Source organism: Hemibagrus wyckioides, linkage group LG12 (genome assembly GCF_019097595.1).
Source record: "Hemibagrus wyckioides isolate EC202008001 linkage group LG12, SWU_Hwy_1.0, whole genome shotgun sequence".
Classification (NCBI taxonomy): Eukaryota; Metazoa; Chordata; class Actinopteri; order Siluriformes; family Bagridae; genus Hemibagrus; species Hemibagrus wyckioides.
Window position 1 is genome coordinate 10,072,008 of NC_080721.1, and position 24,042 is coordinate 10,096,049.

Sequence of the window (24,042 nt, forward strand, 5' to 3'; positions counted from 1 at the left end):
AACTTATGCAAGCCATGGTGTATGGACTGATTTCAGGAGGTTTCTTACGACATACCACGAGCCGTTCTTCATACTTAGCATATCAGGTGAGCTGAATGATTTATGAATGTTATGTTCCTAGGAACTCTTGGTACGAAGCAAGTTTGGAATGTTTTCAGATTGTTGTGATAATGTTTTTACATAACGTTTGGAGATAAACTTAATTAATTGCTGCGCTTGGATCAATTTTAACAATAACATTTTCACAATTCTGGTTTGTGTTTAATGAGGAATGTTGTCTGAGAAGACTAATCGTATTTTAACATTATAGGAATGTTGTTGTTTTTTTTGGTGTGGGGGGGTGGGGCAGTTCTTTTAGCTGGGTTTCTCTGTTTCATGTCTCCCTCCGAGTTGCATTGTAAGACAACTGTTGTTTGTCTGTCTCTGTTTCCTCCACCCCTTCCATATATTGTAGCTACGTCCCTCACTACCGCTGCCTCGTCCCACACACTCGCTCCAGAATACGGTTAACGAGCGTGTACTGGAGAAATCCTTTATTTTAGGTGCTTTGTCCTTCACTTAGATGCAAATGCATGTGCATTTTATTCCATTTATGTTTCTGTCTGAATTCTTTCCTTGCCTGGTGACTCTCTCTCTCTCATCCTCATCATCATCCTCATCATCATCATCATCATATCTCTCTCAGTGTATTCATCTCTCTCTCTCTCTCTCTCTCTCTCTCTCTCATCATTATCATCATCATCATCATCTCTCTCTCTCTCTCTCTCTCTCTCATCATTATCATCATCATCATCATCTCTCTCTCTCTCTCTCTCTCTCTCCCCCCCCCGTCATCTCTCTCCATCGCTCTTTTCACCCCCCTGCGTTTCCTGGCTGTTTGAAGCCAGCTCTGCTTTCTCTCCGCTGTGTGATCAAGCTGCTGTCTGGTCACTGACCTTGAAACCTCAGAGGAGACCACACCGAGAGACGAGTGGCACGTGACATCCACAAATTTAGGATGTTAACTGTGTGTGGCTGTAAGTGTGTCTGTGTGTGTGTGTGTGTGTGTGTGTGTGTGTGGGCCGACACGCAGGCATCTTAAAGTTGTCGGCTGGATAAACAGTGGATTCGGTCTGTAGCCCGTTCTTGTGATTGCGCTCTGATTCATTACAGCAGCGTCAGAGAAATCAGCCTCTCTGATGATGTGATGCATCTGCTTTACATAGTGTGCTAGCAAGTGTGCATGTGTAGGAGGAGGCATGAGCTTTCCCTCCCTCCTGCTCGTTCATTTTCTCTCTAAAACACACACACACACACAAACAAACAAACACACACACACACACACACACTGTTTGATCATTATCCTTTGCTTTCTTACAGGAATGTGTTTGTAAATCAATCTCTTATCGGTGCAATCACTCAGTGCTTACATCATGAGGTCATGAGAGATGAGAGTCTCTCTCCCTCTCTCTCTCTCTCTCTCTCTCTCTCCATATGATATCGCTGATTCCGAGTCAGCTACTTAATCCTCTTAGGCAGGATGGTGCAAAAGTCGGTTCTAAGAATACACAGCACACGCGTCAGACATGACCTGCGGCCCTGTATCTATGAGCCAGTCCTACACACTCCTACAAGTTTCCAATGGCAACCAGTGTTGCAATCTCCTCATAATGAAGTAGAAGTTTGTTATTCACTGCTCTAACGCGGCCTTGGACATCCCTGGGACTGAAATGACGTATTGCATAACTGAAGCTACTTGAGACATGTGACTGAAACTACTGTACATATTACATACCACTAAGGTTGCCAGATGTTTCTCGAATCAGAGAGATGACTGAGATGAGGCTTTCACTGTATTTGAGAACAAGCAGCTGCCTTTAACCCCTCCAATCTACACACACACACACAACAAGGATAGAAGATAATATCAAATCATTATAGCAAAGAGAAGAACATCTCTTATTAACAAACACATTACTTATAACATTGAGTTTCCATAGTAATACAGAAACATAGGAACATAGAGATGCTTATAGAGATGAATATAAATGAATATCATCAGTATTGGACTCTTAAGACAAACAGGGCTATGTGTGTGTTTAGGTGGGTTACTCATTGTCCCTCAGGTTGCGGCAGGCAGATACGTACTGTCCTGTTAGAAAGTAGCTTTCCCCAAACAGGATGGGCAGTTTGTCAGTATTGGGTAGGGGTGGGTTCAATGAAATTTTTAAAAAAATATATTTCATGTATATGTTGGAATTTTTTTTTTTACTGTAATATGATGTAACATTAAAGCAAAATTACATATGAAAAATACTAACATATCAGAAGATGGTGAGGATTGAAATAAATGTAACAGGAGTTCAGGATATTTCCTGATGAAGATCCAAGATCCTAAACCGAGGTCATGAACTCATAACATGTTGGACTAGGGGATTTTAATTTGCAGTTTGGATTTATTTGCTGAAAGATGATGCAGATGTTTTTGTTCACTGGATGTGTTTGCCTGTAACAAAAATTACAGAAAAAGTAGAGTAGAGTAGAATAGATTAGAGTAGAGTAGAATAAAGTAGAATAGAGTAGAGTAGAATAGATTAAAATAGAGTAGAGTAGAGTAGTGAAGAGTAAAATAGAGTAGAATAAAGTAGAAGAGAGAAGAGTAGAGTAAAGTAGATTAGAGAACAAGTAGAGTAGAGTAGTGAAGAGTAAAATAGAGTAGAGTAGTATGAAGTAGAGTAGTCATATATATATATATATACAAACGTCTATTTCTATTTGTATTGGAACTATTTTTATAACAGACAGTTGAAAAGCAATTTACTACATGCTATACTTTGTATGGCTATTTGTGTGATAAAAGATAAAAGCAGAATAGAGTAGAGTAAAGTAGAATAGAGCCAAGTACAGTGGAGTACAATAAAGTAGAGTAGAATAGAATGAAGTAGAGTAGGGTAGAGTAGAGTAAAATAAAGTAGAGTAGAATAAAGTAGGAGTGGAATAGAGTAGAGTAGAATAAAGTAGAGAAGGGTAGAGTAGAATAAAGCAGAGTAGAATAAAGTAGGAGTGGAATAGAGTAGAGTAGAATAAAGTAGAGAAGGGTAGAGTAGAATAAAGTAGAGTAGAATAAAGTAGAGTAGAGTAGAATTAAGTAGAGTAGAATAAAGTAGGAGTGGAATAGAGTAGAATAGAATGAAGTAGAGTAGGGTAGAATAGAGTAGAGTAGAATAAAGTAGGAGTGGAATAGAGTAGAGTAGAATAGAATAAAGTAGAGAAGGGTAGAGTAGAATAGAGTAGAATAAAGTAGGAGTGGAATAGAGTAGAGTAGAATAGAATGAAGCAGAGTAGGGCAGAGTAGAATCAAGTAGAGTAGAATAAAGTAGGAGTGGAATAGAGTACAGTAGAATAGAATGAAGTAGCGTAGGGTAGAGTAGAATAAAGTAGAGTGGAATAGAGTAGAATAAAGTAGAGTGGAATAGAGTAGAATAAAGTAAAGTAGAGTAGACTAAAGTAGAGTAGAATAAAGTAGGAGTGGAATAGAGTAGAATAGAATGAATTAGAGTAGAGTAGAAGAAAGTAGAGTACAATAGAATGAAGTAGAGTAGGGTAGAGTAGAATCGAGTGGAGTAGAATAAAGTAGGAGTGGAATAGAGTAGAATAGAATAAAGTAGAGAAGGGTAGAGTAGAATAAAGTAGAGTAGAGTAGAATAGAATGAAGTAGACTATTTTAAAACTATTTTTATACTTATTCTTTTATAACAGTTGAAAAGCATTTTACTACCTACTCTAATTTGTATGGTTGTTTATGTGATAAAAGATAAAGTTTGTTTTTTTAAAATGGAATTTTACAGTATTATATTTCTATGGTATTTTTGTTAGTAGTATTCTATAAGTAGTATATTCCCGAAATTAGTCCCAAAGTGTTCCACTTTTTAAAGGAGTGCAGGTTTAGTGTTTATTTAAGTTTTCTGTTCAGTCTTCATTTGAACACAACTACTGACTCAGCGATCCTGAGTGCCGGGGAAGTGGACAGTCTTGATGCATGTCTTCCTCGCTTCCTGAGAGACAGCAGGTCAATTCGAGGCATGCATGTGGCTTAAAGAGAATGTACTACAGACACACACACACGGCTTGAGTGAAGCGGGGCAGGTGTGTTCGGGGTCGGCTTTTCCAGTCGGGCGCCAGTGCTGCAAATCAGCTGCGGCGAGAGGAATGGATGGAGTGGAGGAAACCCAGTGTGTGACGCAGAGATCGCAGCATGGAGAGCTCATCACAGCCTTTCAATCATCTATCACTGAATGTCAAGTATCATCAGGACTGGACATCGAATCCTTTCACTCGTTTCTCCATTCCACCAAACGCTGAAATGATTCCGACTCTAGCGGTGACTAGCTGCTTTTACGTTAAAAATAAAAACTGTGTGAGAAAGCCAGTGCACTGATTACCAAATGAAAGCTTAAGCAGAAAGGAAAAAATACACTGCTCAGTGCGTTTAAAGGAGCAGTATGTGATATTATTGCCAGTGCTTTAAAGTACGATTAGCGATTTCATTAACTTCATTTCACCTAACGACTTTTAAGTGTTAAAAAATCCACTAGCTAGGCTACGATCCGGCTTGAATTATCAATCAAGTAACAAGGCGAGTATGTAGTCAAGTCTGCGGAAATCGTATCATCAGTGTCCTGACTCTTGATCTGAACCAGGATTCTTACCAAATAGTGCACACGATCATCACCTTGGGAGTGGATTGAGACACGCCCTTTATAATTACTTCAATGTAGTTAACTAGCATCCATGCTAAGAGGAACTTTCCTCATCAGTCGATATCAGTTTCCTCACAAAGGAAGTGACCTCAGCAGTTATATTGCTGAAAATAAAGAGAAAAGAGTTTCTTCTTCTCATAAACTTCAGGAGGTTCACCTGATTCAACATTCAGTTGATCATCTGGACTTCTGGAATATTCCAAACATATCCATAGGGGTGTATGTGTTCAGGTAACATGGCTAAATGATCGAATTAAAATGTCCGGGGTTTTATAAGCCGTAAAGGACGCCTCGTGGAAAAGGATGTGATGTTAAATGGATTTATACGCTAATGGAGGATTTTTCAAGTGTAGTTGTAGTGGACTGGTGTGAGTGCTGATGTTTTTGTCGTTTTCCTTAATGCTTTATGTTATTATTCTGGAACATTCTGGCACTGCATTAACTGCATTTAAATCATCCATTACGTTTACCTCGCATAGAGATTTGTAAGCGTAACCCAAATCGATGAATCACCCCGTGTTTAAAGTAACATGTAGACTCATTCAGAGCAGCATGACAACGATGTTGAATAGCACTCTGAGCTATCAGACAGCTCGTTAGCGGAGTAGTGCAGCGGGTTTTTTTTTTTTTTTTTTTTTTGTCCTACAGGAAATCAATGCCATTTCACTGTCAAGAAAATGACTTTCCCAGATGAGAGAAGCAAAAAAATTCTGAATACAGCCTGCCACATAAAAACGTTTGCACAGCTGTAGAGTTTCTGTGAAAACACCAGAGTGTAATTAGCCTCTTTATTGTATTCTTGGCTTTCAGTAGCAGGGAGAGGCTTTTACCAAACCAATCAAGGTTTAGGACTATAGCTGGAGCTGAAAAGCAGCCAGTGGGATTGTAATATAATGATTGAAAGATTGAAGACTGAAATTATGCTCATCCAGCCGTAGTCAGGGATTAGGATCAATGTGATCTGTAGACCATCATAAGTTACGGCTGAAACCCAGAAACCACACTAACCTTTTTATGTAGTTGTTTTAGGTTACAGCAATAATGATTATGATTAAATCAAAATATATTTTCAGATATATGTTATTCAGTGTAATACAGTCATGTATAGCAAACATAAGACTGAATGACTGACTGACTGATTGATTAATTGATTGATTGATTAACTTAAAGTTAAGTTACTATTTATTCTTAACATTAACTTCTTCAGCAGTTTGAGCAACAGTAGCTCATCTGTTGGATCGGATCACACGGTCCAGCCTTCGCTCCCCACGTGCATCAATGAGACTTGGCCACCCATGATCCTATCACCGGTTCAAGACTGTTCCTTTCTTGGACCACTTTTGATAGATACTGACCACTGCAGACCGGGAACACCGCACAAGAGCTGCAGTTTTGGAGATGCTCTGATCCAGTGGTCTAGCCATCACAATTTGGTCCTTCGTCAAACTCGCTCAAATCCTTATGCTTGCCCGTTGTTCCTGCTTCAACTTTGAGGACAAAATGTTCACTTGTTGCCTAATATATCCCCCCCCCCCACTAACAGGTGCCATGATGAGGAGATCATCAGTCTTATTCACTTCACCTCTCAGTGCTCATAATGTTATGCCTGATCGGTGTATATTTTTATTTTAAATTATATTTTAAATTAAAAAAAATATTTTTTATATTTTTTATAATATTAAAAATATATTTTATATAATTTATTTTTTATTTAAAATTTGTATTTACTGTACTAGTCATCAGTTTCATTTCTAATATCCAACGCAGTATATATTATTTTTATTTTCACCTCAAACACAGCAGTTAGACCGTATGCCAGCACAAACCCATACAGTATCCCCTGCCTGTGTGTAGTTATATCATGTGATTATGTAATTTAATGAAATATCATTACCCTGCTCTCACAGCTAAAACACACACACCTTCATTAAACACACACCTCAAAATGTGGTCCAGATGCAGGACGGTAATTGGGCCGAGCAGGGCATCGAAACACCACCATGGCAGGTTTAAATGTCCACTTAGGGACAATTCACGGCAGCGCAGGGACACTTTATGCTCATGGAGCCTCTGCAGATTCCCCTTTATTGAATCAGATGTGTTTCAGAGTCAGGCTTCAAGCTGTGACGTACAGTGAGATTGAGCAGATGCACACAAACACACACACACACACACACACATTAAGGCAGGTACAGACAGTAGAGGCTTTATGCTTTTGAGTGCTGCATTAATGCACTTTCCAACCAGGATTGATCACCGTTCTAGGTTTCAGCATTGATGAACCAAATGCCTAAAAATATCAGCACTAACTTCAGCAACGTCATAACAGCTTGTTCCTCCGAAGCCATACCTTTCATTAGCTAACAGCTTTCCAGTATAGAGCAGTCCCAAATAGGCAATTTGTAATTAATAGAACATCTAACCTATAAAGAACAGGGATCATGATCTTAGTCCACATAGTCATGTGTACCCTGTACCTGTGAAAAAGTTATATCACAAAATTATGAGAAATTAAGTGTATATGTCAGGATCTTTCATTAAAACAATAGAATTATACAGTGAAATCACATTATGTTGGTAGCTACACATTTCTAAACTTTAAAATCTGGTGGAAAAAAACAAACAAAAAAACAAACCAAGAATACAATGAATGAAAAATATTCAAAATGAGAAAATCTTTGCTCTCAGTCTCCAGTGTGATCTAAAAGAGATGATCAGTTTTCATCTAGAAGCTGCTGCACAATCCTAGGAGAAAAGAGACTTGAGACTGGGGCAGCAAGCCTAAGCATAGTGCCCATTCAACACCACAGTGGACAGAAGCAGTACCATAACACTAACCAGTTACTACGGATCTAATTGAATTAGGCTAAGAAAAACACATAATCTACACACAATGTCACACAATGGCTTTAAACGGGTTTATTTAAGTGTAACTCACTCAAAAGCACTCAAAAATATTACTGATTTCATTTAATTAAAGAGAAGTGCGTCTAATCTCAGTCTGGCCAGCTCTCTCCTCTCCTTCCTACAACTGATTATGATCCACACTTACTTTATCCAGTCAGTTTTCTTTCTAAAGTCAGAGCAGATGAACAACTGTGTGGATTCTAAACGGATTGAAAATATTCTCTCATGTCTAAACGGAGAAACTCACTGAAACGCAGGATTACTTGAGTAATGGCGCCCCCTGTCCTCCTCAGCGTGTCATAGCAGGAGATCGACAGGAGACACAGATAACGTGAGCCACAGTGATACAGCGTCATAAATCTCACGAAAGATCTGTGTTATTAAACGACACTTTCTCAGACTCGTCTTAATCTCTCTTTTATTTATCACCATTCCTTTTGCCATTTTATTATAAGCCGGAATTGTACTGTAAGACAAATTGTATTTTGAGATGTTAGATTTTTAGCATATTGATTTGTTCTCATTAATTATAATTCATATTGCTGTGTCACTGTGATATCTGCCAGGTTGTGGATATCAGTTTATACCTAAATGATGTTCATGTGACTAAAACAAAGTCTTTCTATAATAAAATGGTATTGCACATAATGGATTTTAAGGGCAAAAACAACAACAACAACAAAGAAACAAACAAATAAACAACAAAAAAACCCTTAATTTATTGCAAAAACCTCAAAACTAGAAAACACTGGGGATGCAAATATTATGCTCAATTATAAAATAGCTTAATGTCGTATAGTATAGTATTGTATAGTGTAGTATAGTATAGTATAGTATAGTATAATGTAGTATAGTGTAATATAGTATAGGGTAGTACAATGTAATGTAATATAGTATAGTGAATTATCATTTAGAATACTATAGTATAATGTAGTATAGTGTAATATAGTGCAGTATAGTATGGTGTAGTGAAGTATCATATAGAATACTATAGTATAATGTAGTATAGAATATAGTATAGTGTAGTGTAGGGTAGTACAGTGCACTTTAGTATGGTGTACTATTGTGTAGTATAGTGTAATGTAGTATATTATAGTATCTCTATCTAATATAGATAGATAGATAGATAGATAGATAGATAGATAGATAGATAGATAGATAGATAGATAGATAGATAGATAGATAGATACTTTATTCATCCCAAAGGGAAATGTACAGCTTCCAGCAGTATCCACAAACACAGGTAATAGATAAAATAAGAAGGAATATAACAAAAAATACTAAAATACCCGAATTTAAGGGTACAAAAATATAACAAAAATATAACAAATAACAAAATATTACACAATTTAACAAAATATAGCAAAAAACAAAACAAAACAAAAACTAAATACAGAGATTTAAGGAATACAAGATAAGTAATGTGCAAAAAACAAGAGTTTAAAGGTACAGACCTAGTGAGGTGATGTGCTTTCTTTCTCTTCTTCTTCTTCTTCTTATTATTATTAAATGTTATTTGAACAGTAGAGACTCTCCTATTGAACACAAACCTCAGATTTGTGACAGTAGGTTTGACTGCAGTGTGTTGCTCAGTCAGCAGGTGGCGCTGTGAAACCGCTCTTACACTATGAGCAAAACGCCCCAGCTGATCAGTAAAAGAATTAATGCTCTGACAAATGTCACAGAGAAGAATGTAATGTAATACAGATTTGTTTCCGTCTTTCACTTGTGCTCTTATTCTGTTCTTTGAATTTATTTGATATATTAAAAACCGTGTGCCGCACAAACTTTTACACACTTTTACATTATGAAATACTCAAACCTGAGCTCAATCAGATTGCACTGAGGTTCATGCTGTTTGGACTCTATACAGAAGACTGAGAAATAAACCGGACAGGACACATTCATTACTGATTCCAGTCTATAGTGAACTGACAGAGCTCATTATTTACAGGCAGAATGATAATGATATAATTACCAGTACTAAGGTGTACAGGATGTCATCATCCATTCAAGCCATCTGAGGAAAGAAGAAGACATACAGTAAATACTGTGTATACAGTAGAAAGAGGAATAGCCTGGCAACTGTGTGCTTATCAATGCTTTCATTTAGTTTTAGACCTGTTTGGACAGCACTGGTTTTATAACAAATTATTAAATCTCTGGGAATTTTGAATCTGTCACGTCAGCATTATTTTTAGAGACTGTGGATTTAATCAGTGGGACAAGAACACAGATTTGAGTCCATTACATCCTGTTTGAAAAGAGGCTGAAATTAAAATGAAGACGATGATTCAGAGAAGAGATCCAGGGCTGATGTATTTTGGATTTATTTACTGAGATGCTAACACAGTAAAACATGTATAAGTTAAGGGAAGGTAAAGTATACATGAATTGTAAGAAACTACAGACTGCCTCAACCCAGATTCCATCTGAAAGAGCTCATTCCCAAAAAGGCTTACATATCATATAATTTCATTTCATTTCATTGTCTGTAGCGCTTATCCGATCTATCCTCGGGTCATGGGGAGCCTGTGCCTATCTCAGGAGTCATTGGGCATCAAGGCAGGATAAACCCTGGACAGACACACTCATTCACTCACGCAATCACACACTATGGGCAATTTAGAGACTCCAATCAGCCTAGAAGCATGTCTTTGGACTGTGGGAGGAAACCAGAGCACCCGGAAGAAACCCAGCAAGCATGGGGAGAACGTGCAAACTCCACACACACAGTGAGCGGGAGCAACCCAGGATGCTGGAGGTGTGAGGCGATACCGCCTCTATAGAAATATGCCGCCCATATAGAAACATGTTTAATTCAATTCAGTTTATTTGTATGCTATTTTCACATTGGCTTAAAGCAGCCTTACCAAATATTTACAACACTTAATCCAATCAATTATTAGTATGGGAGATGCAGCAAGACATCAAGGACCATCACTGAACAAAGGGTATACATGACCCTGATTACCATTTAGTATCACCCGACCATTTGGGTGATAACACCTACAACAATACCTAGCCAAGGTGTAAGTGACCGTGATTACCATTTAGAGACATCTGGATATCTGGCATCTGGCAGTATCACCCGGCCATTTGGGGTGATACTCAGTTCTTATAATAATTTACATTAAAAAATCACACATGGGAAACACTGTATAAAATATCTGAGCAGAATTTCCCGTGTTCTTTATGACTCTGATGAACCCATAGTACTTTATGTATTTTGGCACTGCGGCGCTGCAATAAACTACTACTTCTTCATTAAGCTCTTCGACGCCCTCATCGCTGTGTTTTTTCTTACATGATTAAGAACAACACATTTTCATTAAGGCTGAGGTGTACAAGATTAAAGATATAAATAATGCAGCTTATCATGTGCTTACTGACTGCTACAAAGCACTGGTACTGGAGACTCCTTTAATAAATGCTTTATAAACATTTATCAGTGATTATTACATACCATTTTCTTTAATCTATGTATTCGAACTATATTGAGTGTCCTGGGTACGAGTCCTTTCGATTAGATGTTAATATAGAAATGATAAAGAATTACAGTCTGAGTTGAGATCGAATCAACCAATCAGAATCAAGCAGTCGTCATGAACTTTCCCCCTCCTCCGCCATATTCAGCCAAGTGTTTCCAAGCTTCGATCAGATAACCTGCGCATACGTTACGTGACTCCAAACAGCTTGTCGTACTTTAACCCGACCTCTGCACTCTGTACCTCAGTGTCTCTGTGTAAAATCTGATCCTCTCCTTCTCTTACAGTCTGAAAGATTATCACCTGACCTCTGACCCTGCATGTGCTGCATGTTGTTCAGTAGAAAAAAGCGTCCAGATGAGTGTACTCCGTGCGAAACGTGGCCGTGTGTGTGTATATATTAGAGCTATAGATCACCTTTACATCATCTAGTGAACTCCAGCCTCTGTATCAGCGCTGTGTAAGGAACTGGGTGAAAGGGGAAGATTGGCGTTATCAGAAACAGACGGCAATCTTCTAACAGTGGAGGCGGGTCAACAGTGAAAGCACAGTGGTTCAAGTTCTGCACAAGTGACCAGAATCTTTACAATTGATCAACAATACAATATACAATATTACAATGTTTATCTTCAGTGGTTGTTCTGTACTACATGATCAACATTCCCCCATGATGCTGTTTGGAATTTAGCACTCGAGCTAAAGCGATGCAGCGGCGCTTTAATTCTGTACTCTGTCTCACCTCATCATCAGATCAGCTTAAGAGTGAAGATTCAACCTTCAATACATTCCAAAGTCGAAATCCTGCAATAAAACCAAAGGCAGGTAGAAAAAGAGAGAGAAAAAAGTTTCTAAAATAAAACTCAAGGCTGATTAGAATAACAGAGCAAATAAAAAGACACAAGATGTTTAGCAGAGGGCAGCTTAGTGTTGCTTCACAGCAAGAAGGTCCTGGGTTCAAACAGGCCTTTCTGTGTGGAGTTTGCATGTTCTCCCCGTGCCTGTGTGGGTTTACTCTGGTTTCCTCCCATAGTCCAAAAACATGTACATTAGGTTGATTGGTAATTCTAAATTACCCATAGGAGTGTGTGTGGTTGTCTGTCTATATGTGTGGCTCTGAGATGGACTGGTGACCTGTCCAGGGTGTACCCCTGCCTTTCTCCTAATGTGTGCTGGGATAGGCTCCAGCAGATCCCCGTGACCCTAATTAGGAATAAAGCGGGTAAGATTGGGGAAGAGAAAATAGATGTTAATCAGATCAACTGATTCACTTCAATTAAAGCTCCAGTGGGAGAAGGTGGAGGTGGACATGAGACCTTCATGCTAATACTATCATCAAACCCATAACACTGGTCATCTAATAGATCACTAACTACCTGAGCCTGGGTCTTATTCTGGAGATTCTGTATTGGATTTTTCTGAAAACTATGTGACACTAAACACTGCTGAAAAATGTGGACTTTTGCTTGTCTGTTTTTCTAACCTGAGCGTTATCACTCATGCTTGAGATTACATTTTCTCCCTATAAAACTCAAACATCCAATAACATCTCAGACCAATAATCATCAAGCTCCATTCATCCATTTATCTGTAAAAGGAATGTCTTTGGACCGGGGGAGGAAACCCCTGAAACACAGGGAGAACATGTGGACTACATGTGGAGGGCAGAGCTGGGAATCCAAAACCCCCACCCCCTGGAGATATAGGGGGGTAGGGAAACGTGCTGACCACTAAACCACTGTGCTTATGTAATCAACAAATTCACCTGAATTATTAAACATCTCTGAAATATTTCAGGATAAAATGTTTTAGATAGAGAGAGGGGGGGGGGGAGTGAGAGAGAAAGAAATAGAGGGGGAAAAAAAGCGAGAGAGAGAGAGAGAGAGAGAGGGGGGGAGAAAGAAATAGAGAGGGAAAAAAAGCGAGAGAGAGAGAGAGAGAGAGAGAGCGCGCAAGACCAAGGTAGAGGGAGAGAAAGAGAGAAGTGGGGGGGGCGAGAGAGAAAAGACAGACAGAGAGAGAAAGAGACAGAGAGAAAGACACGGGGAGAGAGAGAGAAATACTTAAAGGAGTAGTGTGATTTTTTTTAACAGAAAACAGCAGACAGAGACAGACAGAGACAGACAGACAGACCCTCCTAGACTGAATGTTAGTGACACCAGGAAGACTTTGTTATTGGTTGGATTTTGGTCCATTTCATTCGTCTCCAAGTGTCTAGGTTCCACAGAGACCCGAGCTATTCCACACAACACACTGTATTAAATCCGCTTGAATGTAAGGAGGGAATAAACCCTGACCACGCCTTCAATCCTTCCTTCAGCTCCATGCTTGTTTACGCAAATCAACACACACACGTCTGTCTTTATGTTGAAAAATCACAACTTTATTAATACCTCTTGTTCAAGGAAATATAAAAGACTCTAACAAGTACAGAGCATAGCTTTTGCTTCAAACAAACAGAAACAAAATCTATATAGAAAGTGAAAAAAAAGAAAAAAAGAAAAAAAAAAAAAAAAAAAAAAAATCACCCCTGCAGTGACCGGGGGTCAGTGATAAAGAAAATAAATTCCTCTTCAATTTTTTACGACATTAAGTCTGTGCAAAGAAAGAATATGCATAACAAACACACTGTGTTACTGCTACGTTAAGGCCTCAGAGCCTTAAAACTCCTTGGTAAAGTGACGGTGTCAATATTTTTGTTTACATCCCACAAAATATATTTTTATTTATTTATTAAAAAAAAGAAAAAAGAAAAAAGGGAACAGCTACAATTGCACCAGGTTTATCCTTTGCATATGAGGGATGTTTCTAGTTGGTGATGTTGGCGTGATCGTGAATACGGGGTGTAATATTTGGGATGCTCACAATTTACAGGTTTATAACTCTGTGCCTGGGGGATTTAATTCAACCGTGAGCATTAAAATATCCACACGAACGAAACATCGGGGGATGATATGGTAATGCACTCGCATGCATCCCTGTAACCTTCATCATTAAAAAAAAAGAAAGAAAGAAAGAAAGAAAGAAAGCAAGATTGGCATGAAAACACACAAAATACTGCACACAAATTCCACTGCAAAAGAAAACAAAACAAATCAATACAAATCTGAAGTGGAAATCCTGCAATAAAACCAATATATAAAAGGCAATTAAATAGAAAGAAGAGAGAGAGAGGGGGGGGGAGGTTTCTAAAATAAAAAACTCAAGGCTATAATTAGAATAATAAAAAATAAAAAAAGATACGAGATGTTTATCAGATCAACTGATTCACTTCGATTAAAGATGAAGGTAGAAAACTGTCAGTGCTTTAGTGGGAGGAGCTGGAGGTGGTGAGGTGAGAGTCATAAATTAAAACCTAGGGATGGAGATTCCAGGTTCAGGTCTGGCAGAGTTTGTCGTCGCTGCAGTAATGAGTGTTGCTGCAGGAGTGTGTGGTCATGGAGCGACGGATAGGTGCAGGACTGCTGCTGCTGCCCAAGGTCAGGTTTAACAGACTGGAGCAGGTGGGCAGGTAGACGTGCTGGATGTGTTCCACCTCAGAGCGACACACTGGACACGACTGCAATGGGAAAGGAATAGAAATTGTTAGAAATTTTGGGGAAAAAAAATAAAAAAAAATAAAAAAAATAAATAGATGTGGTCAGTTAAATTTAAGAAAAATAAAAGGTTTACATAAAAATTTTATGTAGTTCGTGGATACTGAACTTCATTTAAACGTGTCTTAACGACTAGACTGAAGTGAGCGTGATCAATTCACCTAGAATTAAAATATTCATGTATTATTATTTCTACAGTGTGTAACTGCGGTGTTACACTGAGGTGATTATTCTATTAATTCTATTTAACTCATTTTAACTTTTCTCAATTAAAATCATTTAAACATGTTTTACCCCTGAGGGTTCAGCTGGGGTTCTACAGGGCATGATGGATGGGGAAAAATAATCCACTCTAGTCTATTATATGGTATAAGAATATAAGAATCTCTACATTTATTCAGCTGAATGTTTTGCTGAATGAATTGTGTGTGTGTGTGTGTGTGTGTGTGTGGTCTCACCTGGAGTTGTGTAGCGCAGTTCTGACAGCACACCGTATGTCCACATGGGCAGAAGGCAGCGTCGATCTCCTCCTCGCAGCACAGCATGCACAGGAATGCCTCACGCAGCTTCTGTAGCTTCTCCTGCAGCAGCCGGTTCTGCTGACAGCCTCCACACTCCGGCACACCCTCCTGTCCGTGCCATGGCGAGCGGGAGGACGGAGATCGCGTGCCCGACCGGGACATGAGGTCCACGATGCCGGCGTTGTACAGCGCTCGTCTGGCGTAGTCATACACCTCTTTGGACGTCCGGCGGATGTCAAAGACGTACTTCTTACCCAGGTTGATGTTCTCGTTGAGGAAAAGTGAAGCCAGGTGGCCCTTGAAGTCACGGCTGTACTGCATCATGACTGCGTTCGTTACAGTGTCGCATCTGAGGAAAGAAAAAAAAACAACAAAAAAAAACACTTTCATTAGATCGATATATCTAACAAATAACGGAACAGAATTCACCAAACATCTAAACATCTGCTGCTGCTCAGGTGTGCTGCGTGTCCTTGCCAGAGACTTCTTAAAGTGCTGATTCACCCACACTGATCTCTCTATTAGATGGAATTAGTGAAGAGATGCTGAGTGCGGAGAAAAGAGTGAGACGAGCGAGGAAAAACTGCACAGGAGGAATAAAAGTTGCGGAACGACGGAGATGAGCAGCTGATGACATGCAGATTAATCTGGAGCGGAGCTGAGGATGACTGAGGCGCTGGGGGCAGGGGGATGAGGAACAGAGGCAGTTTCAGCACAATCACTTCACTGCTGGAGCAGAGGTCATGGGACTAACTGTGTATGCTAATGTAACACACAATCTAGGTATCCATCTCTCTCCATCTATCTATCCAGCTCTCCATCCATCCAGCTCTCCCTCTCTCTCTATCCATCCATCCCTTGCTCTATCTTTCCATCTCTCCATCTATTTATCCATCTCTCTCTCTCTCTCTCTCTCTCTCCACCTCGCTCGCTCTCTCTCTCTCTCCCTCCACCTCGCCCTCTCTCTCCATCTCTCTCATTTCACCTTATTGTATTGTTCTCTGGCTTTAAATCACAAGCATAAATCATTTTGTCTGCTATTTTATTGATTTAAACTTATTTAATTGCCCTATTTTTAAATCATGCGTAACCTTCAAACCTAATTGTTATCTTAATTTTACGGAAAAAAAAACATGCTCCAAGCTCTTTCTACAAAGAAAAAAAACATCCACTTTGTTTAAAATTATATAAAGATCGCAGCTTTTTAAGCATGTTGGGGGACGACGACCCAAACCAATATTCCTGTATAAAAAAAAAAAAAAGACAAAAGGGGCAAAAAACAAAAACAAAAAAACCCCAAATCTTCTTTCTCAGCTCTCAGTGGGTCGATTCAAACCGCTGACACATGCAGAAAACTGACTCTTCTTCCAAACAGGAACAGAAGATTCAGTGGATGTTAAAAAACAAAAAAACATCCTGATATCCATTTACTAATCTAACGGCCATGATGCTAAATTTAGCCATATAAAGTAAATATTTACTGATCCTCATGTGTGTGATGGTGAAGGTGTTCTCACAGGCTTGTGGAGCTGTGAACGTGGTCACGTAGCGTCCACAAACAGGAGGTGTTCAGTGGGACGAAGTGCAGCGCTGAGACACAAACACTGCAGGACTTTGGACCATGGATTAGACTTTAGGTTTTAAGAGCTGGGATGGTGACCAGAAATGATCTCGTGGTGATAAATGTTTTCACTCAAGTCTTTAAACATGGATTGGTGCTTATTTATTTATTTATTTCCCAGCGTGATGTTTTCACCCACCTGTAGAAAGCGTGTGTCTCGGTGATGGCCCGGTACAGCCCGCTGGCCGCTCGGTTACTGACCAGCTTGAAGAACAGGACCACGCTGTCGCTGCTTTCCTTGGTCACAGTCAGGTACACACTTTTCCCAGACTGGGTGGCGATTTGGATTAAAGGATAAGAAATCCTGCCAATAAAAAAGGGAGGTGGGAAAAAAAAAAAAATGTATTAAAACGTACTGTAGCCGCTCAGATCTGACGTGAACCACTGACTCTGCAGGACAGGACCTGCACTTTAGATATAATATAATAATAAAAATTTAGATAAAACATTTAAAGCATCTAATGTGTCTTACATAATAGCTAATAGTAAAACCCCTCCCCCACCTCCAAACACACACGATAGAAAATTATAAAATTAAAATGGTTATGTTTTACTAGATAGGTATTTAGAAATATGGAATGTTATTAGGAGAAAGCTCCTGCTGTCAGATCTGTGGTGAGCTGTGTGTGTCTGTAAGAAGCTTGAAGCACAGAGAGAGACAGTGGGACAGCGAGTCAGGGAGTCGGACACGCTGTAATGAAGGTATCTTTCAGTACCTGTTGACCAGGCTGAAGTCGTCCCTGCAGATAGCGATGCCGTCAGGTCCCACACCGATCGCCAGCCTCTGACCCTCTGCGTCTCGCGCCCAGTGCCACTCCACGCCGTAGTGCTCCAGAGACGCCACCAGCTGCAGGGCCTGATACTCCACCGAGCCCTGACTCAGCCCCTCCAGAGCCTTGTGCTTGTCTATGATACTGCCAAAGAAACACAAACACACAGGTTCAGACTGATAAAAGGATGTGTCTGGAAACACCATGTATTCAATGTATAGGTTTAGACGGCGCTGGAAAGATCGAGGGAAAGGTTTTTAACGTCTGTTGGTTAGCGTCCAGTCGAGTACACCAGTTTCTGTGCTTCGTTAGTGATCCGACACACGGGATGCAAATTCATGCCAAGTTTTCTTTTGTGCTCGAGAACATGCAGCTGCACTACACGTCACACCACAAGCCACCGGCATTACATTATCTAACACACTGCTTTTACTCTCTGCTCCTGAGGCAAAGCTCCCACTCTCACCGTCAGCATCTTTACAACAGCTTCCTTTGCAAAGCATTGTGGGAAAGGAAAACACTTGTCACTGTTAGAACAGATCTCACACACACTCAAATTTACAGCTTTACTTCCACTACAAAGCGCTGACGCTGCAGATGCTTTACAATGCTAAATAACCGTCTCCTCACTGCATATAGAGCGGCTGTTACAGGAGATTAATCAACACCTATTGACCAATCAGAAATCACATGACCACAACACACACAATTTCACCACCGTGTCTGTGTGAATCAGTGAAGAGCAAAACACAAACTGTATTTACACAAAAACACTGATTGTGTATGACAGAGAGAGAGAGAGAGAGAGAGAGAGAGTGTGAGAGAGACACACAGTGAGAGAGAGAGAGAGAGAGAAAGCACAAGACAGACAGCAAAATAGACATAGATATACAGAGAGAGAGAGATATACAGAGAGAGAGAGAGCGAGAGAGGACTGGTAAACACTGCTGTTTTTAAATGGACATGAACTCTGACCTCACCCATGCTTCATTTGGCCCATTCCCAACTGCCACTGCTCAAACAAAGGACTCCATCAGGAACGAGATAAAACTAAATCGTAACAGTTCACTTAACCGCCAAAACCTCATCTTAACACTTATCCTCCACAGTTCTTCATCCCGTCCTGGACGTCACCGTGGTAGAGTTTTATAGGGAGTGGTCATATTTTTAAAAGATTCTGAAATCTGGTTGTAGCACTAGAGGTCACCAGGATCAGACACTTTCACACCCTCTTTATGAATCAGTGCAGTGTGTTGAGTTAACGGGGGAATATAAGGGACGTGTTGGTGTCTGTACCTGTTAACTGTCTCCTGGTCAGGGTCTTTTCCACACAGCTCGGTGTACCAGTACTTGGCCGTGTTCTGGTTGTAGTCGCCAAACTCGGCCTGGGCCAGGAGGGCGCTGAGCTCCTCGGCCTGCTCCGAGCACATGCGCAGGTGACCGCGGTGCAGATCCTCTTTAACGTGCATGAAAAATAGGTGTCTGTGTGAGAGAGAGAGAGAGAGAGAGAGATAGAGAGAGAGAGAGAGAGAGAGAGATATTAAAGTAGTTCAACAGGTGGCTGCTGCTTGACTGGGTTACAACGCTGGACTCTCATTACAGACTACAGGACTAAGTGGGGGTCAGAGATACAGCACAAATATATCATCATAGAGCAGACACTCAGGATTTCAAGAATTTGTAGTGTTTTATAACCATCTGTTTTTACCTAATGTGGGCAATATACTCATAGAAAAGTTAAAAAAGAAGACCTGTTATTTTCCCCACACAAATGTTTGTATCTTCAAAATAAACGTTGATATCGAACCCATTTCTGCTCTTTGAGATGCTTGTTCATCTAAAAAGGTGTTTATCTTCAAACAGTAAAATTCTGTGTAAGGTTATCTAACAGAGGGAAAAAACAGACAGGCGTCTAAAACACACCGAAAGCCAACGGAGTCCTGACCGAAAAATAATTTGTTTATACGGATTGAAAAAAATCTGATAAGTCGATTTTCGGAGCTCAGTGGACTGTAAACGTCTGTGAAAGGAGTTATTATTCACATATACTTCTGAGAACGTTCACAGCTTTGACTGTTTAAGTGAATTTAGACTCTTTGCAGCATGCTCAGCTGCACAAGTGTGACTATTAACAGGAACCACCCCGAAACACACTCTCGCTATTATTACAGAGAAATACAGAAGTGAAGAGAGTTCCCGACGCAGACAGACTCGCTTTCAGCACACGGACACAAACCCGGCAGAGGTCAGGCAGCGTTTCATAACCTGAATGTGGTGTGAAGTGGTTTGACTTTTACCCCGCTGCCTCCCTCGCACCTCTTATCAGCCAGCAGAAGTTGGAGCTGAAGCCAGACGTGCTGCAGTTTTTGCTCTGAAATCATGCCCCAGCCAGTTTGGCTCCTGTGCGATAAGGAAGTATTTTAGTTAAGCTCCCCTCATTGGGCGCTGCCTGGACTTCCCTCTTAGTGCCTACATTAAGCGTTTTTTAAAACCTTCCACAAAAGCATAAGCCCCGAAAACCACATGACAAATTGATGTCGCTGTCTCTAAGCGCCTCTATCTTCAGCAGCACGTTTTCTACAGCTTTTAATTTGCTGCCATAGCCTCGCTGTAATACGGTGGTTTATTAGCGTTTAGGGGAAAATTCTGTTACTGTAGTGAATAAAGACGGTCAGGTGATTTTCACTACTGCATCTGTGAGAAGTTAAATTCACGAGCTGCTGTACGTCTCACGCACTAAACTCTTTATGTCTTTAACTTTCTCCATAAAGATCACCGGCATCCGTTACATCTTTAAGTCTTGAGTTTATTCTGTAGCAAAGGCTTCAAAATGATACAGTAACTCTAACTGAACAAAAACTAAACTCTCAGAGACTCGTTTTAGTGGCGCCGAAAACGTGATCCGTACAAGCTGTTGATTCTTTCTTCCTCTTGACAAGCCGAGAAATTTACATATGACTGAGCTCCATCTTCTATTCGGAACAGATACTGTACTTCCTCGAAAAGGAAGTGAAAGAAATTTGGTACAGTAAAAAGGAAAACAAGGCTCTTTTCACAAGAACGATGCTCCTGCTTAATACACAAGCACATTTTGCTGCTCTTGTTGTCCAGGATGAGTTTCTTTATGGACTTTGTGATAAACTACGGAGGTGATGAAGAAATATAGAGATTCGTGCATCTTCTACTCATTTCTTTATTCTTTGTAGATCCAGAAATCCAAGCGTCGCACATTCCATCCCCAGAAAGCCGGGTTTTGGATCTTGTTCCACTTTGCTCATGACTTATACAGCAGGATGCCTTCACCCTTGGCACATCAGGACCATGGGAACACAGAGTCCTGGAACTGGGAGGCATCCCAACTTCCTGTTCTTTCAGCTTTCAGCCCCAGCCATGATGAATATTCACAAAAAAAAAAAAAAACCCAATGTGTGTATCAGCTTGCCGACAAAAGCTGGATAAATATTGATTTTAGATTAAAGGAGAAATAGGCGGTGAAATAATAGACGAGGAATTGAGCGGCTAAGGACGGGTCCCAAAACAAAAACAAGAGATGATCGCATGTTGCACGTAGGGGTGTGGAATAATAAACAGGCTCTGTGGAAAGACAAAGGCGGTGTGAGTAAGAACTACCTTCCCTGTGGTGACACCGGAGAGCGCCGCTCATGTGATGAGCTACCTGAGTAGAGAAACAAAAGGAGGGCTGACAGGCGGGAGGGAGCGAGAGGTTACTGCCGTTCACGGGCCACGCTTCGAGCAGAACAAGCGGCGCCGGTTTAGAATAGGCGGGACAACAAAGGTGAGAGAGAGACAGAGAGGGGAGGGGCTGAGCGCCGGGGTTACTCTAGTTCATAAGAAGCCTCAACAAGAGGCACTGGTTTGCCATGTGTCTCATCGAGCTAAACACGAGATCTCCCAGCTGCTCGAATGCAGGCGCTGTGCATAATTGACAAACAGAATATTGCCTCAAGGCCAGCATTCGAATGCAAGGCCGCCTGTTTGTTTTTTCAACAAATGAAAATCTAAACAAGATCAAAATTTGTCGACTGCTGTTTACGTGACGTAACCGTAACAGTAAGAAGACTTTACTCTGCTTTAGTGCTCTCCAACACATGACTTTACATGGAGAACGTCAAAGGAGATCACAAGAGTCAGATAGACTGGGAAAGTGATAGAGGTGAGAAAAATAAAAAGGCTGCTGTGTTCTGATATGTCCGTCCGTCTCAGTGGTGCTGCAGGCAGGCGCTGGGCAGGAAGAAGCTGCTGAGTCAGCGTTAGAGAGCCGGCCAGATGACGACAGATACACTTCGGCTTTGTGCCCCGATATCGCAGCATCTCTGTTTACATGGGGGATTTCCTTGGCTCGAATTTAAAATTCCAAACCCACACCTTGAAGCTGTACTGACCGATCGAACGAATCACGATTAAGATTAAATAGCCGAGCTCATTTTACACGGCTGTTTAATGCAGTTTGGTGGCATTACTGAAGGTTTCGTGACAGAATAAAGTCATCAAAACAACATGGCTGTTTATCTACATCTAGCACACGAGACAGGAACTGGTGTTAGCTGGTAAATTCGAGGGAATTAACGCGACTAGAAGGAACAAAGTCGAGTCGAGTCAAGTAAACAACTTCTGAAAATGATTAGTCTCTGTTTAATGTTAAACAATGAACAGCGGCTCGGATTTGTTTTTCGGGTCGTGAGAAGTGATAAGCAGCGGTTTAGGAACGTGGACTTGCACTGAACACACATACAGCTCACAAGATTATATATTCAGGGGAAACACACACACACAGAACATGCTGACGGTTGAGTCAGTGCATGGCAGTTTTGTACAACACAACACTTTCAGCATGATCAGATCACAGACAGGAAACTCCGATGATATGAAGCAGGTCACTGTTCGATATGAGTCAAGTGTGCAGAGGAGAGACGAGTCAGGCTTTTCGAAGAGTCAAGTTTAGATCCACCGCAAAAAGAAAAAAAAGAAAAAGATAAATGAAAGAATATCAAGTCTTTTGTCTGATCACATCCCGTTGAAACAAAGCCCACCTCATGTGCTTCCACATCCCCTGCAGCCGGGTGGCCTGACTGATATTCAGATGAACGGGGGGGAAGGGGGAGGGGAGCAACCATCTGCTTGTCAGAAGGTCTGGACATCGTCCACAAACATAACAAGCAACATGTTTAGGACAAAAAAAAAAAAAAAAAAAAAAGTTTACAGAAGCGTGGAAGTGTAAGAGCAACACACCATCCATCCTTTTTCCAGGATTTTTCTCCCATTCTTTATTGTCTCTGTTACAGCCGGAGTCACTGTGGCAGAGCCGGCAAATGTCAGGCACTCGCCGTCGAACAAAAAGATCTCCTGAACTGAAAAAGGAAAAGTTTTCTTGCCCAGAGATGGCAACGCGTCAGCCAATCAGGGCGGACTAACCAGACCTCACCGGCCGAGCTGAAACAAAGCTCTTTCAGTTCGTCAAACAAAACAGGCCCGAGCTGCTCAGCCGGGGTTACTCTCAGTCAACGAACTAGAGTAAACCCTGCAACCATCCCCCAACACACACACACACACACGACTTCATAATTACTGCAATAATAAAATGAAACGTTAAAGCTTGTCCTCTCTAGCTGGCAAAAACAAAATGAAACATTTCTAAACACATTTGTAAGCAGTTCATCCCTGCAGTGTGTTCGTCTCCATTCACACACCGGTAATTAAAACCTGCCCAAAAGCCAAGTGTGTGTGTGTGTGTGTGTGTGTGTGTGTGTGTGTGTGTGTGTGTGTGTGTGTGTGTGTGTGTAAAGATGGAAAAATGATCATCCTCTCCTCAGGGAACTAGAATGATAACCTTGACACCCTGATACGCTGAAACAAAGGCATTCGAACACAATGAACCAAAACAAATGTGAAACAAATAGAGATAATCACCACTAACTCCATCTACACAGTGTGTTTGTTCGGTTATCGGCTACGGAGCGTTCCGTGAAAGAAAAATCATTTTAAAAATCCGTCCTTTTAAAGGATGTAAAAGATTGTGGGATAACCTCAATAAGGATTTTTTTGCTGGTTGAAATAAAATGGAGCTATTATTGAAAAACCACAGCAGCATCTGAGGTCAAAATATTTATTTCTTTAATTAATAAAAAATAAATTATTTAATAAAAAAAAAAAAAAAAAAAATGGATGAAAGGCTATGAGGCTTGCTTCCTGTGCTGTAATGATGAATAAAATCACACACACACACACACACACACACACACACACACACACACACACACACACACACGGGGATGTCCAGATCTTTACTCAACATTTCTGTGCTTTTCTCTAGCTCTGTATTCTCCTCAGTGATTCAGCAGCAGAGGAAACGCTGCCTCAGTATTCGAATCACTTGAAGACTCGC

The 24,042-nt window shown here is 40.6% G+C and overlaps 1 protein-coding gene and 1 long non-coding RNA gene across 2 annotated transcripts in view; one reads left to right on the forward strand and one right to left on the reverse strand.

Moving 5' to 3' along the window:
- Nucleotides 1–15,868, forward strand: LOC131362907 (uncharacterized). The gene is made up of 2 exons (XR_009206254.1): nt 1–86; nt 15,774–15,868. It is a non-coding gene; the product is annotated as an uncharacterized LOC131362907 (long non-coding RNA).
- mylipa (myosin regulatory light chain interacting protein a) overlaps nt 13,555–24,042 on the reverse strand; it is a 19,160-nt gene continuing 8,672 nt past the window's right edge. The window contains exons 3-7 of the mRNA XM_058405240.1: nt 18,936–19,121; nt 17,586–17,783; nt 17,009–17,173; nt 15,186–15,597; nt 13,555–14,690 (exon numbers count right to left, since the gene is read on the reverse strand). Coding sequence (XP_058261223.1) covers nt 14,508–14,690; nt 15,186–15,597; nt 17,009–17,173; nt 17,586–17,783; nt 18,936–19,121 — 1,144 coding nt within the window. The 3' untranslated portion in view covers nt 13,555–14,507. The remainder of the gene's footprint in view (nt 14,691–15,185; nt 15,598–17,008; nt 17,174–17,585; nt 17,784–18,935; nt 19,122–24,042) is intronic.